A 16989-nucleotide genomic window follows, 5' to 3' on the forward strand; every position below is an offset into this window, starting at 1 on the left:
AAAAGCACTGTTAAAAAATGGAAAGTGAGATCTTGAGCAAATCAAAACTTCATCTTACCAAACTGTAATTTCTTCATAACAGCCACATACTTTTCTTCAAGTGACTTTAATACCGACAAAGGTTTGGGTTTCATAGCCACCTTCTTGGAGTATTCACCTAGTTTTTTTTCTGTTATTTAATATTTCAAGATAAATAACGTTAAGTATGCATTTAAAATAATAAAACTAAAAACAATTCACCTCTAGAGTTCAAATTTTGAATTCCAAAAAATTGTCAACTTCTTCCCAATTGTCTTACTACAACCACTCTGAGAATAACAAATTTCTATTTCATAAACATAATAAAGCAAACAACATAATCATCTTTATGAAAAGCAGAAATGAAACAATAGATAATTCAGATCACTTTCTTCAGCTAACATAGGAAAATCTCTCCCTCTCCCTCTCCCTCCCCCCGGCTTGGAGTACAGTGGTGCAATCACAGCTAACTGCAACCTCAACTCCCCAGGCTAAGGTAATTCTTCCACTTCAGCCTTCCAGGTAGCTGGGACTACAGGCACATGCCACTATGCCCAGCTAATTTTTCATGTATTTCGTAGACACGGGGTTTCACCATGTTGCCCAAGCTGATCCTGAACTCCTGAGCTCAGGTTATCTACCCACTTAGTCCTCCCAAAGTGCTGGGATAAAGGTATGAGTCACTGTGCTGGCCAAAAATATCAATTTAAGCTAAATTCTCATACATAGTCTTTTTTGCCGCCCAGGCTGGAGTGCAGTGGCCGGATCTCAGCTCACTGCAAGCTCCGCCTCCCGGGTTTACGCCATTCTCCTGCCTCAGCCTCCTGAGTAGCTGGGACTACAGGCGCCTGCCACCTCGCCCGGCTAGTTTTTTTTTGTATTTTCAGTAGAGATGGGGTTTCACCGTGTTAGCCAGGATGGTCTCGATCTCCTGACCTCGTGATCCGCCCGTCTCAGCCTCCCAAAGTGCTGGGATTACAGGCTTGAGCCACCGCGCCCGGCCATCTCATACATAGTCTTAATGTACTATTTTCTATCTAATACAAAGGCATTTTTCAATTTCATGAATTTCAGTGGGAAGAAATATTTATGATGTATGTTCTCAGCCTACTAAACTTAGCAATCATATATAGCAGAAATATTTTAAAATTAGACTCTACATGACTGAAATCAGATAAAGAACAAAACCTAACAGAGAACAAAATTTTTAGGTAAACGAACTTGCTTTAAAATCATTAACATAAAGCAAAAAGAGAAAGGCAGTTTTCAGTAAGTGAATGAAACATCTTTAAATCAAATGAAAAGTGGCATAATAGGAAAAGTTTTGTACCTTGATTTGCTTGCCGCAAACTGGTGGTGGCTGCATAAACTATCTCAGCAGTCTTTTGGATGTCTGGTACCAAAAGAGTAAGTCCTTCTGGTTCTTGATCAGATGCATCTGGTTTTACTCCTGTTTTAACATTTTCCCTTTTAGATCTGAATTTTTTTTAATATGGAAAGAAATGCAAGGAAAATTAAGATTTTACGACTAAAACACCTCCATAAATCAATAATAGTGGCAGAATATAGAAATGAGTGTGTTTTTGTCACACACATGATCTGTATTAACTTGCTTTTGAAGCCATTGGTTAATAAAGTTATGGGTAGGTTTTCCCTTCTAACATAAAATCAGACAAGAGACAGACATTATACAAATGTCATCCTGTACAAGACCCAGATACCTGATGTCCTTAGAGACACACTTTTAAAAACACACGTAATTATAAATATTCAGAGAGAGAAATCACTTATATACCTAAAATATTTGAGAATTAAAGGACCACAAGCAGTTTTAAAATTTTAATACTATTTGTATTTCACTCAGAATTAAATTTCTAAGGAAAAAAACTATATTTTAGAGTAAAATGTAGGTTCATTACTGGGTGTCTTAATACAATGTGTTTCTATACACTGGATCTTTTAATGAAATACTAGGTTTTAGGGCATATTCATTTTAAAGATATTATTCTGTCATTTCCTATCAGGATCTAAAATGTATCCAATTTCATTTCAAATTGTTATCACAATAGGATGTATTACAGCAAAGTTTAAGTATATAGGACATTAAATTTTTATTTAAATTTTCTAGATAAATGTACTAGTAGTTTAATACAAGAGTCACTGAACACAACTAAACATTATTTCTTTTTCTCTATTCCAACTCTCAGCATGTTATTCACATAATAAACATCTTTACACTACTGCTTAGAACTTTAAAAATCTACATCTTTATAATTCCTTAAATAGATCATTTGAAACAAACTAAAATCATATATAAATAAAAGTGTTAAAAATATTTATGCTAAGGTATGATCTAAACTATACATCGCTTATTTTTTCAGTTGTATACCTACCTAAAAAGGGTCATTATATTAAAATACGATCTCACAAAGTGGTCATGGAGCCTTAGAAAACTATAAAAAGAATAACAGACAGTAGAAGAATCCTTAACAAATAGGCTGGGCACGGTGGCTCACGCCTGTAATCCCAACACTTTGGGAGGCCAAGGCGGGTGGATCACCTGAGGCTGGGAGTTCAAGACCACCCTGAACAACATGGAGAAACCCCATCTCTACCAAAAATGCAAAATTAGCTGGGCATGGTAGTGCATGCCTGTAATCCCAGCTACTCGGGAGGCTGAGGCAGGAGAATCACTTGAACCCGGGAGGCGGAGGTTGCAGTGAGCCGAGAGATCATGCCATTGCACTCCAGCCTGGGCAACCAAGAGTGAAAACCCCATCTCAAAAAAAAAAAAAAAAAAAAAAAAAAAAAGAAGAAGAAGAAGAATCCTTAACAAATAATACTATGTCATCTACATACAAATGAACCTTTCCTTGTCACAAAAACAAAAATCTGCTCAGAAGCAATTCAATCCTTAAGGTAGATAAATAGTAAACTAAGAAGCCACTCAAATGGGTAGGAAGAATAAATGAAAATAGTATAATGCATGTGTTTTGAATTTAGTTCCTATAACGTGTAAACAAAAACTAGTTTCTACAGAGATGTTTAACTAGAAGGTAAAAACTTATGTCACTTGACTTAACTGAAGGGTAGCATACGTCACTGAATGACTGCCTTTTCTCCTGTGGTCTCTTCTTATCTTCCCTGAGCTATAAGAAGTCAGAGAACACACAGCCACTTTCCTTTACCACTCAGGAAATGACTTGGCAGATGTTACACTGTACATCATTTCAGTCATCAACTGTCATCTGTGTACATGTATCTGAATACATGTTTTTGTATATATAAGGAGAGTATAGTGTATGTCTGAAGACTGACATATCAGAGAATTTTACTGCTACAGTCAACTACTATACTGTGTCTTTTATAGCTATGAATTAAGGTGAGACTGTAGTTTAACAGTGAGTCACTTCTTAATAAAGATATGATTCTGGCAGAGTAACTCAGATTACCAACTTCTGCATTTGTCAATAGCTATTAACAATCAGTGTCGAACACTGAGAATGAAGAGAAGTGCATAAGCTGCTTGACAGTACCCACTTTGAATTTACAAGGACTCTTCCTCTCCAGTTGTAAATGATTCTCTATTACCAGGTCTTGAAAAAATTATTAAGTAACAGGGCCACTGAATAAGAAAACAACAGTAAGTTGTTTCAGAAAGCAGTTATGATTATAGCCATAATATCATTTCCTAAGTCTATAATCAATGAGTTAATCCACTGTACTCTCAATAAAGATTTCACTTAAAGAAACATATCTTGCAGAGAAGGAAGATATGAAAGTGAAGCTCTTTTTCCAGAAAGGTTATTTTCTCCTTGAAGAAACAAGAATCTCTAGCATGGAGCGTGAACTGCATTAATCCAATTTAGGTCTTTATTGTATTTACCACCCCAGTGTGCAGATTACCTTTGGAGCTACTGCTTGTAAATCTCAAGCTCTATTCATGCCAATTTCCTAACTCCACTTTTAAAAAGAAGATTAGTAGGAGATTATTAAAATAGTGCACAAGGTTAGGATGATAAAACTTTATTTTTTTACCATAATTAAGAAAAGTAAAAGAAAATAATTGTGCAAGAATCCTCAGAAGTTTAAAAAAATTATTTACACCAAATGTGTGAAAGAAATGATATGTATTTCATATTGAAGACAATGGTTGAATCATAAAGCAGATATATATTAGACCTTTGCACCAGGTTCTAATGAGAAATTTTTACTTGAATAGTCTCTTTGACAAAAACACACCAAAAAACAGAAAATATCTAAATGGTGAGAATACTTTGAATATATGAAGAACACACACTACCTGCCTATCAATGATTCTAACTAGTCATTGTCTGACATTAAACTATAGCCAGTAGTCTCTTTTCTATAAAAGTTGCAGGTTACTGTCAACCCATATGTAGGCCCAGCTCATGAAAAAAGGCCATACCTTAGCTCACATCCTGAAGTCTGTGTGAAAAGCTATTTGAGTTCAAGGCACCTAGCTGGAAGTAGGTCTTTGAGACTGACAATGGATCCAACATGGTAAAAGCAATCAGCGACGGCCGCTACCATGGTATCCGCTGCTTTGTGCATACGTTGAATCTGGTTGTGATCACTGCCCTGAAGAAATACGAGGAAGCAACTGAAGTTTCTACTATTGCACAGAATTATCTGCAAACATTTTCCACTATGCTGTGAATTCCAACTAAATAGCTAATTAGTTAAGAAAACCTTGGCTCTGTGACACATATCTGAAGTAGGATGTGAGCAAAATGGGCAAATCTTTCTCCTGAAAACAAAACAAAAAAGCAAACCCATATCTCAACATTCAATTATATTGAACTGCCTCTACCAATATCTACTGCCCAAATAAAGTTGAATATTAGTAAGACTAAAAACACCATGCCAGAATTTTCTTTTATAATCCATAAACCGAAAACAGCTTAATACAGCTATTTCCTTGATAAAACAAGACCCCTTTAGCCCTTTGCACTCCTAAATCTAAGCTAAATGTACTGCAAAGTTGCAATAAACATTTTAAAAAGGAGAGCCATTTGAAGACGTTATCTGGAGACTACATGCTGAAATGTAGATTCAGAACTATTAAGAATTAGCACTGCAGAAGAAGATTCTAAAACTGTAAGAGAATGAAACTTCTACATTTACCAAAAAGCACGGATCACACTGTACTCCTCAGTTCTAAAGCTCTTTGACAGTAATTATAGTTTAGATTAGAGGCAAACTGAAAGAGTAAATAAAAATATTACTGTAGGAAATTGCTTCTAATATCTCTAGGATGCACGAAAATAATTCTTGAAATGCACCAGTAAATGGACAAAGATCTCCATACAATAAATGTTTGTTTTCTGTGATTAATTTAAAGCTTAGTTTTTAACTCTATGGTCCCCTTTTGTTTTTATTTAATCTCTAAGTGGAAGTACTAGTTTAATTTTAATGATTTAAATGAATGTTGCAAGACAAATCCTCCTTGTCTTGGTAGCATATGTGAGAATGAAAGAAGGGAATACTTAAAATAGTTATAAGAAGCCTTTAAAAATAAAATCTTGATTTCTAATTAGACACAAATATACTAATTTTTAGGCCAAATAAAACACCACCAGACATACAGAAGGTACTGCATGCTACTGTTAAATAGAGTTGCCAGAAATAATATGCTTCAGCAGTTTACCAAGGGACAACCCAACTGAGCCAAAGAAGAGATATTAAAATAAATATTTGCCTATCTGTGTGAAAAAAGACTGACGAACAACTGAATTTGTTTACCACCATCAAAAACAGAAACGTTTAAAGAAATATATGAGTATAACAAATGCTACCTAAGAAATTAGGACGTTTTCATTTTTAGGTATGAGAAGCAGATGTAAAAGAGGAGAACCAAGGGAGTGTTTTTCAACAGAAATCACAAGTAGGAGGGCTAGAACTGGAACTGAATTTTTTTTTTTTTTTAACTAAAGTACTAGAAGATCCAGCTTATGGGGGTTAAAATAAGAGAGTCTGGTAGAAAATATGCCTGGAAAGATGTAAATCAAGTGATCTCCCATTGCTGAGGTATATAAAAAGGAAGTGGGGTACTTCTACAAGTGACTCCAGTTATTTAAAAGTATGATGAACAACTTTCCATTAGGAAGAAACTTTGAGATAGGTAAGAAAAACAGCTATAAAAGATGCTTGCTTCAATGCTGTTCAAAGAGAAGTTAAATATCCAGAACACTTTATACTGAACACAGAGTCATTTGTGTCATGCCCTGATAGCAAATAAGACTTTTTGATTCACAGTAAGTTTCTCTCTCAAATTTTTGGTGAAACCATCAAACACCAACTATACTAAATATGATTTTTGCTTACTGGAGTACAGCAGAAGAAGTCTGCACAGAAGATCAGATATAAAAAAACTGCCTTCGTTCCTGCTTGAAGGAAGCTATGGAGTATCACATTTATTCAAAAGTAAAACTACTGTGGCTATATTTTAATTTCGTCTTCAGATAATACCAGCTGGAATGACCAGCAGGAGATGAATTTCACCAGAACTAACATGTAAAAGCTAAAGGGTCCCATCTTCAAAGTGACTATTTTGTGAGTAACAGAATTTTCACAATAGAAAATAATATTTAAATTCAAGTAAAAATAACATGTATATACAGATTAAAGGTATTACGTTATCCATGCCAGAAATCCCTTTACTAGTGGAGATAACTGAGAGTTACTTCCAAGTTCTGTCTTTTTTACCAGTCTAAAATAAAATGTTGAACAATACTCATAAACGGGGAGTGTTTTTGCTTACCCTTTAAATATCAAGTATTGCTGCATAAACCCTTTAATCATCTCTTCTTGACAAAGGAGCTAAAGATATTAGAAATATTGGGTACATTAAACCACATTAAATGCAGGAAATGAAAAATAATACTGTGTTCATGTGTGGGAGCAGGGGGCTTCTAATGGCAATGCCATTTTATCACCAACATCTTCCTCTATTCTACGAAAGTGGATACCAAATCTCTTGAAAAGACAGTAGAAGAGTACATCCATCAATAATTAAGAAAATTTCAGAAAAATCTTATTTATTTATTTATTTTTGTATGTATGTATGTATGTATGTATGTATGTATTTACTGAGACAGAGTTTCACTCTTGTTGTCCAGACTGGAGTGCAATGGTGGATCTCGGGTCACTGCAACCTCCGCCTCCTGGGTTCCAGCAATTCTCCCGCCTCAGCCTCCCGAGTAGCTGGGATTACAGGCACCTACCATCATGCCTAGCTAGATTTTTGTATTTTTAGTAGAGACGGAGTTTCACTATGTTGGCCAGGCCGGTCTTGAATTCCTGACCTCATGTGATCCACCTGCCTCGGCCTCCCAAAGTGCTGGGATTACAGGCGTGAGCCACCGCTCCTGGCCTTATTAATTCTTCTTCAATTAGTACAGCAAGAGAAACATCAGACATGGATAAAGCTGACCTACTCTTCATATAAGTGATTATAAAGTTGCTTATACCAGAGAGACAACCAAACACAATGAGACTCAGTTTACTTTGGTAATCTAGCAATTAGGCACAACTAGAATACTATGGATACTTAGTGAAATATGCTGCCTTTTAATATCCTATCATAGGATATTACAAATTATTCAGGGGAGTGAAAACACATGAGTAAAAGGAAAACAGTAGGAAAATTCTGTAAAATCCATATTATTGTATGTAGTTTTAAATTATCAAAACATTATTTTCTTCTCTTTTATTTTCTGAGATAGAGTCCTGCTCTGTCGCCCAGGATGGAGTGCAGTGGCACCATCTCGGCTCACTGCAACCTTCACCTCCCAGGTTCAAGCGATTCTCATGCCTCAGCCTCCCGAGTAGCTGGGATTACAGGTGCACACCACCATGCCTGGCTAATTTTTGTATTATTAGTAGAGATGGGGTTTTGCCTTGTTGCCCAGGCTGATCTCAAGTGATCCACCTGCCTCAGCCTGCCAAAGCACTGGGATTACAGGCATGAACCACCACGCCTAGCCCAAAAGCAGATTTTTTTCAACTCAAAATATTTTATTCCATTGCCATCATTAAAAAAAATTTTTTTTTCTTTTGAGATGGAGTCTCACTCTGTCCCCCAGGCTGGGGTGCAGGGGTGCAATCTCGGCTGACTTTAACCTCCACCTCCCAGGTTCAAACGATTCTCCTGCCTCAGCCTCCCGAGTAGCTGGAACGACAGGTGCGCGCCATCATTCCCAGCTAATTTTTGTATTTGTAGTAGAAACAGGGTTTCACCATGTTGGCTAGGATGGTCTTGATCTCTTGACCTCATGATCTGTGAGCCATGGCCTCCCAAAGTGCTGGGATTACAGGTGTCAGCCACAATGCCTGGCCCCTTAAAAATAATTTTAAAATATCGTAAATATTAGAACCAACCCAGAAGCTCCACGTTCTGATATTTAATTAATCATTTATGCATAAACCTAATTATTATTTGGGAGTTAAGTTTAATTTAGCAGATAAATGTATTTGATTGAGACATTAGGATATATGAGTTCTTATCATAGCTATGTCACTAACCATGAGAGAACTGAGAACAAATAACAGTCTGTATGAACTTTGTTTTGCTCATTTATAAAAAGGAGGAATTTGAACTACCCAAACTCTAAAATCCATAGATAATATGAACAAGTTACTATTGTAATGTGCCCAGAAAGACTTGATATGAAGTAAATTTTACTTAGCAACAGACTTCAAATTCAGTAATTAAGACTGGCTGAGATTTTGGCCAGGTGTAGTGGCTCACACTTGTAATCCCAGGACTTCAGGAGGCTGAGGCAGATGGATTGCTTGAGCTTAGGAGTTCGAGACCAGCCTGGGCAGTAAGGGGAAACCCCATCTCTACTATAAACACAAAAATGTGCCGGGAGTAGTGGCGCATGCCTGTAATCCCAGCTATTTGGGTCAAGGTGGGAGGATCGCTTGGGCCTGGGAGGTGGAAGTTGCAGTGTGCCGAGATAGCACCACGTAGCCTGGGTGACAAGGTTTAACCCTGTCTCAAAAAAAAAAAAAAAAAAAGACTGCTTGAGATTTTGTCTGAGATAATACAGTGAAAACTGTCGTGAAACATAAAGCTCATATGATGCAATTTGATACAGAATAAAGTGATCGTTCTATATTAATATGTGATGCTTCTGAGGTATAAACACTGAGTCAATTTACAATTTTTTTAATTTTTTTTTTTTTAAATCACTTAAGTAACAGAGTAAGTTGTATTCTGGCATTTAATCAGTGTTTTCCAACAACCAATTAAGGCTTAACTTTAGCCATTATACAAGTGTGAATCCTAATAATCAATGAACTATTTGGGTAGTGGGTAGTAGTGGTATATAAAACTAGAAGTAGCTAGACTATGCGTCAATCAACTTATCTTTCTTCATCAATACTCTTTTCGATGATGAACATCAACAGTATCAGGAGGCTTAGAAGCTAAATCTCAGCTTTATTACCTATTACTAAGTTTGTAATGTAACATTCTAAGTAACAGATTCATTTTCTGTCAAATAAGAATAGTACATACTTTCTTGCCTATTATATAGAGCAGAAAAATCAATATACACCTAAGCAATTCAGAAACTATAAATCCTACATAAAAGTTAGGGCTGTATTATTAACTCCTTATATTTTTATGTAACTATATGCAACTATGTATTTATTACAACATATGCTCCATTTAGGGCAAATTGCCTTATTTTCAAGAAAGAAGAAGAGAAAAAAATGAAAGCACAGAGACTGGAAAAGAAATACTAAACTAATTGGCCAGGCACAGTGGCTCACGCCTGTAATCCCAGCACTGTGGGAGGCCAAGGTGGGTGGACCTCACCTGAGGTCAGGAGTTCGAGATCAGCCTGGCCAACAAGGCAAAATCCCATCTCTACTAAATATACAAAATTAGCCGGGTGTGGTGGCACGCGGCTGTAGTCCCAGCTACTCAGGAGGCTTAGGCAGAAGAATCGCTTGAACCTGGGAGGTGAAGGCTGCAGTGCACGGAGATCATGCCACTGCAATCTAGACTGGGTGACAGAGTGAGACTTTGTCTCGAAACAAAACAAAAACAAATACTGTACTAATCAAAATTTAATTGGCAAAACAAAAGGAATGCATGAAATAATTTTGTTTTGTATCTGCCTAAGTCATCAATCAGAACATTTCTAAAATTGATTTTCACCAAATTTTGAGCCCTCACAATTGGTATGGAATGAGGCTTGGAGCATATGCATCAATAAACATCTTTTCACAGGTTATATTTGGCCCATGTGCGACATTGCTTGCACCTGATATGTATCGTTTGTTGCTTTTCAAGTCTCTTTTTCTGTCTTGGTCCTTAGGAAACTATTTCTTCCCACTCTTTATAGGCCTAAACCTAAAAAATATTACATACAAAAATGACTAAATTATAAAGCTAAAGAAGTAAGCCAGAATCTAAGGCTTTGGGGATAGAATTAATGACAATCTGGTACATTTTTTTTTCTGCCAGAAAGAAAAGGGTTTCAATCACAAAGCGATTGAATATTGCCAGCCTAAAGGCATCTAAAAAAATAAAACGTTTATGGTAATAGGAATTTTCAAACACTAGCCCAGGGAATGGATCTCACCTACAGTGCAAGTCCTTGATGGGTGAATACTAAGTTTTTTTTCTTCTGCCTAATATGATAGTAGGCAAGTAGAGGAAATAAGGTTCTTAAACAATTCCTCTGAAATAAAATAAAGAACTACTTAACGTTATCCGGGCAAAAAAATTAAATAGAACCAACATTTAGGGTTTAATCAACCATTTTCATTCAAACTACTATTAAAAATAATTCTAATTGAACAAGAAAAACATACAATGTCAGCATCCTGATATGCTCCACTTTTTATTGTTTAGGTTTTAAAAAACTTTATTTTTTTTTTCTTTTGAGACAGAGTCTCATTCTGTAGCCCGGGCTGGAGTGCAATGGCACTATCTCAGCTCACTACAACCTCCGCCTCCCAGGTTGAAGCGATTCTCCTGCCTCAGCCTCCCAAGTAGCTGGGATTACACCCACTGTGCGCCACCACATGCAGCTAATTTTTGTATTTTTAGTAGAGACGGGGTTTCACCATGTTGGCCAGGCTGGTCTTGAACTAATGTCCTCAGTTAATTTGTCTGCCTCAGTCTCCCAAAGGGCTGGGATTAAAGGTGAGAGCCACTGCACCCAGTCAAAAAATTTTTTTTAATTTAAATATTATTTTAAAGAATAGAGATGGGGTCTCACTATATTACCCAGGCTTGTCTTGAACTCCTGGGCTCAAGTAATCTTCTCACCTCAACCTCCCAATGTGCTAGAATTACAGGTGTAAGCCACCGCACCCAGCCTGTTCTTTAGGTTTTAAGTGATAGATGATATCATAAGAATGGTCTAAGTGAAATTTACAGGCCAGGCACAATGGCTTGCGCCTGTAATGCCAGCACTTTGGGAGGCCGAGGTGGGCAGATTGTCTGAGGTCAGGAGTTCATGAACAGCCTGGCCAACTTGGCGAATCCCCATCTCCACAAAAAATACAAAAAAATTAGCCAGGTGTGGTGGCAGGCACCTGCAGTCCCAGTTACTTGGGAGGCTGAGGCAGAAGAATCGCTTGAACCCGGGAGGAGCCGAGATCGGGCCACTGCACTCCAGCTTGGGCGACAGAGTGAGACCCTGTCTCTGGGGGAAAAAAATTACATTACATTTTAGCATTATAGGTACAGGTAAGGTACACATTCAAAATGCTATTAAACTGATGTACGAAATGTCACATATATTCCTTAAAAAAAAAAAAAAACTTTAATTTCTGAAGAAAATCCTCAGAATACTTAACTCTAACCTTGTCTTTTAGTTCAAAAAATGCAAAATGTTGAATGTAAAACTCTCTATTTTGGCATAACATACTGGCCTAATCTTTTGTTCCTCCAGAAGGAATGTTATCTCAGAAATTGCCTTAGTTCAAATTCTGGTGATTAGTAAACCAGCCAGCATCAATATTCATCAGTTTATCTGTGTTAACTTTTACACTTAACACAACGCAGTTATTACAAAGCGCGAATCTTGAAAGGGGGTATTAGAAAAGATAGTAAATTACAGAAACACAAAACCCTGAACCAAAAAATATTAAAACATCATCTTTATGAAGCTCTTAAAACAATCTGTAGAGTGAATACCCAACAACTGCCTAAGGAATTGTCAACTTTCAAAACACAGACTAAATCACAATGAAATACCCCTAGCTGCCACTTTACAGTGTCAATAGGTTACTATAACAAGTAAATCAGAAAAGATGAAATTAACTAAAAGTACCCTCATTCCTTGAGCAGTGCACTAGTTTACACTATCAATCCCATCAGAGTACTGTAATTATCACGCACCAAACTATAAGAGATTAATCACTTAGTATTAAGGTGTAATTGAGGACAATTTAAAATATGGCTTAAAGTCTACTATTTCAAAAATAAAAATTCAGAGGCTACCTTTCAGATATATGTATGTATGTATACTAGAGATATTATATGTAATTATGTACCTGATATATTACTATATATAATAGTGAAAACTCTATAGTAAGAGAACTACAGGACATAAAAGAAAATCCCATGGTATTAATCCCAAGTTCCTTCTTTAAGCAGTCATTCTGGTATTTTGTTTGTTTGTTTGTTTTTGAGACAGAGTCTTGCTCTATACCACAGGCTAGAGTGCACTGGCGGGATCTTGGCTCACTGCAACCTCTGCTTCCTGGGTTCAAGCAATTCTCCTGCCTCAGCCGCCCCAGGTAGCTGGGATTACAGGTGCGTGCCACCACATCCAGCTAATTTTTTTGTATTTTTACAGAGAAGGGGTTTTGCCATGTTTAACAGGCTAGTCTTGAACTCTTGACCTCAGGTGATCCACCTGCCTCGGCCTCTCAAAATGCTGGGATTAGAGGCGTGAGCCACTGCGCCCGGCTAAGCAGTCATTCTTACCAAAATCTTTGGATGAACAGAAAGTTCAGTGATATGGCTGCAATATTGATTCTAGCTACTCTACTCCCCAGCACACCACCTAACCAAGGAGTACAGTGTACAAGGCCACCCAACTAATATATCAGGGTTTTACTTACCATGTTGCCCAGGCTGGTCTTGAACTCCTAGGCTCAAGCAATCATCCTCCCACCTTGGCCTCCCAAAGTGCTGGGATTATACACACGAGCCACCATATCCAGCCCAGCTTCCTTTTCAAAATTCAATGATACATCCAAGACCTGGCTGTTTTTACATCTAAAATACAGATAAGGCCGGGCGCGGTGGCTCACACCTGTAATCCCAACACTTTGGGAGGCAGAGGTGGGTGGATCACTTGAGGTCAGAAGTTGAAGACCAGCTTGGCCAACATGGTGAAACCCCCTCTCTACTAAAAATACAAAAATTAACCGGGTGTGGTGGGTGCCTCCATGAGCAAGATCACCATTGCTCTCCATCCTGGGTGACAGAGTGAGGCTCCGTCTCAAATAAATGAATAAAATAAAATATAGTTCACTTTTCTTTTCCATTGTTGCACAATTTTACATACATGAATATTCTGTGGTATAAACAATCCTCCTTTTGACGGACATGCATTTATTTTTCCAGTGTCTTATTTAACAAACAAAATCTGAATTATTCCTGATTGTGTCACTTTGCACAGATGGTCTAATGTATTTCAAGGATTAATAAACACTATTTTATTCACAGTAAATGGTTCACTCATGTTTACACTATCTCCTATTTATGGCAAATGATAATGGTCCATCCGGGTAACTTGAAGTTTCCTCTTTAAAAGCCTGAGAAAACTTGTTGTTTTTTTTAAGTTGATCTAAAGAAAATTCTAAGTAGAAAAAAAAAAAGGCAAAGGAAAATTTAAGTAAACAGTAGCATAGGTGGTATAATATCTAAAAGTTCTTCCTCACAAATGTCAAGGTTCTGCAGTCTAACAAAGAATTTCCACCAAGAAAATTTCCTTCAGTTTTCAATCATCAAAACTGACTTATTTAATAAAATTAATAAAATCTCATTATCATATGAGTTCTCTTTTAGATTTGGGTATATCCCAAAATAATATAGACAACAGGACACAAAACTGAGTGTTTATGTATAAGTGTTCCATGTCTACAACTTTTAGCTGGGTGACAGCTTTAAGCAAACAGTAGAGAAACAGGAAGACATGAACATGTATGGAGTCTCACCTTGTCATTCCAGGACCTTAATACAAAAGATTTAAGATGGTTTTTGATTTAATGACTTAGCTTCTATCAATTGACGGATCATAGCTTTCTGCCTGAGTCAGTCAAATAATCAAGTAGTAGGATTAGTGTTGGAAAATTTCTGCCTAGCATTGTAGACATCAGATTCGTATATAAGAACAAAGGAAACCATGTTCCCAGATCCATATATGCTATGACACTTGTACTCTATTGAAGGAGATCCCTAGAGATAAATCTGCAGTTGCCAATATGAACACATACAATAATGCAATTAGTAAGTGACTTAAAGTCTGAGTTACATGATTGCTTTTTAAGACAAATATCTGGAGCATAGAAACTACTTCTACCTAGGAACTATCCATCTATTAAGTCCATAATATGACAGCAACAGTGCTGATGAGTACCAAGAGTGCTGATCAGTCCCCCAAAACAGTAGGACAGGGAGAAGACATATACAGCTCTATCTGCTGAGATGAAACAGATGAAAATCTCTTCCATGGTGGTTTAGTCTTGTTCCAACTTCCCCTCCAACCATTCAACTACACCTGGAAGACCATCTTTCTATAATGCAAACCTGATGAGAGCTGCTGAAAACCTTTCAGTGGCTCAACATCACTTTTAAAGGTAAGTAACTCTGTGATACATTCCTCTTTATCCTCTAGCCCCTGATTTCCTCTCCAGGCTCATCTCTCACCACTACCTTCCAGCTACACTATACTCAGACATACCAAACTTTTCAAGGTCCCCAGAATATGTGATGCTTTCCTTCACTGCTAACATTGTTTTCATACCCTTGGGACACCAATCCCTTGCCCCTCTTCATTTGTACTCTATTCTTGGTTAATTCCTATATCTCCTTTAGGCCTCCAAACCTGGATTTATTTTCCTGTAGTGTCTTGACTTCTACTAATATTACTAATATGTCAGATACTATGTTGTTACAACTGCCAGGCTGGCCCAGCGCAGTGGCTCACGCCTGTAATCCCAGCACTTTGGGAGGCTGAGGCGGGCAGATTACTTGAGGTCAGAAGTTTGTGACCAGCCTGGCCAACATGGCGAAACTCCATCTTTACTAAAAATACAAAAATTAGCTGGGCGTGGCGACACATACCTGTAATCCCAGCCACTCAGGAGGCTGAGGCAGGAGAACTGCTTGAGCCCAGGAGATGGAGGTTGCAGTGAGCTGAGATCATGCCACTGCACTCCAGCCTCGCCAAGAGAGCGAGACTCTATCTCAAAACAAAACAAAACAAAATCTGCCTGGTTATTATTTCCCCCATTTATATGTCAGCCCCTTAGAAAGAAGACTAATTTTCTAGTTATGTGCCCGTGGACATAAAAAAAAAAAAAAAAAGTCTGTGAAGTGAATGCATCAGTAATGATTTTGTGACCAAGCCAGATCTCACCTACCAATGTTAATCATGAATGTCTTATAATCATGAATATGTTACAAATTAGGTAAATTTAAGGTAAGTGATCAACCTTTCCAGCTTTCTGTCTTTTTTCTTTTATTTGTTTTTGTTTTTAAACATGCGGATTGGGTCTCACTCTGTTGCCCAGGATGGAGTACAGTGGTATAATCACAGCTCACTGTAACCTCAATATCCTAGTCTCAAGCGATCCTCCCACCTCAACCTCCTGAGCAGCTAGGACTACAGGTGCAGCCCATGATGCTGACTAATTTATTTTTATTTTTTGTAGAGACAGGATCTCCCTAGGCCGGTCTTGAACTCCCTTGCCAAGGCTGGTCTTGAACTCCCGGCCTCAAGTGATCCTCCCACCTAAACCTCCCAAAGAGCTGGCACTGGGATCCAGCTTCTTAATGATGTCTTTCTATCTCCTCTTGTAAAGGTTTTGGGCTTGGGGGTGCACAAACCTATGGAATCTCCTCCAGTCTTTGAATTATCAGATCAAAATTAATTGGGTTTAGGCTCAGGATAGACTTCAAGATAGATAGGATATTCTCGGCAGTAATAGTAAACATCTTCTTTACACCTGACCTTATTTTTTAATGTCTCTCATCCCCAAAAGGAAGGTTAAAATGATATTACAAATACAACGTACACATCATTTCAATGAATATCATTATATGCAACCACAATTACCTAGAGATCTGCAGAATACACAATGAATCTATTTTATCTAAGATGATAAAAGAGTTAAATACAATTTTATTTGAAGAAAAGAAATTTTCATATCTTGTATATGCTTGTTAAAAACAGAGACAAAAGAGAAGAAAAAAAAGGCAATATATTAGGTATATAAATAAAAATAAGTAGTAAACTACTATTTCTCTTACTTAAAAAAAGAACTATACCAAATACATGTACTTTATTAACCCCTGGATTTCACAGTAATAGAGACAAAAATACCGTAAAATGTTTCTGAGTGTGTGATACATTATATGTATGTATGTATGTGTGTGTGTATATATATATATGTATTTATTTTTTGAGACAGTTTCCCTCTGCCACCCAGGCTGGAGGGTAATGGTGTGACCTCAGCTCACTGCAACCTCTGCCTCCCAGGCTCAAGCGATTCTCGTGCCTCAGCCTCCCAAGCTCCTGGGATTACAGGTATGTGCCACCATATCCAGCTAAACTTTTGTATTCTTAGCAGAGATGGGTTTCGTCATGTTGGCCAGGCTGGTCTAGAACTCCTGGCCTCAAGTGATCGGCCCACCTCAGCCTACCAAAGTGCTGGGATTACAGCTGTGAGCCACCACACCCGGCC

The 16989-nt window shown here is 37.5% G+C and overlaps 1 protein-coding gene across 1 annotated transcript in view; it reads right to left on the reverse strand.

Annotated features, from left to right (window-relative positions):
- The window catches only part of BIRC6 (baculoviral IAP repeat containing 6), a 265256-nt gene that overhangs the window by 25684 nt on the left and 222583 nt on the right, over positions 1-16989 (reverse strand). Inside the window, 2 exon segments of the mRNA XM_017870639.1 lie at positions 59-169; positions 1349-1494. Coding sequence (XP_017726128.1) covers positions 59-169; positions 1349-1494 — 257 coding nt within the window.

The sequence above is a fragment of the Rhinopithecus bieti genome, unplaced genomic scaffold (assembly GCF_001698545.2).
Source record: "Rhinopithecus bieti isolate Rb0 unplaced genomic scaffold, ASM169854v2 scaffold_5341, whole genome shotgun sequence".
Lineage (NCBI taxonomy): Eukaryota > Metazoa > Chordata > Mammalia > Primates > Cercopithecidae > Rhinopithecus > Rhinopithecus bieti.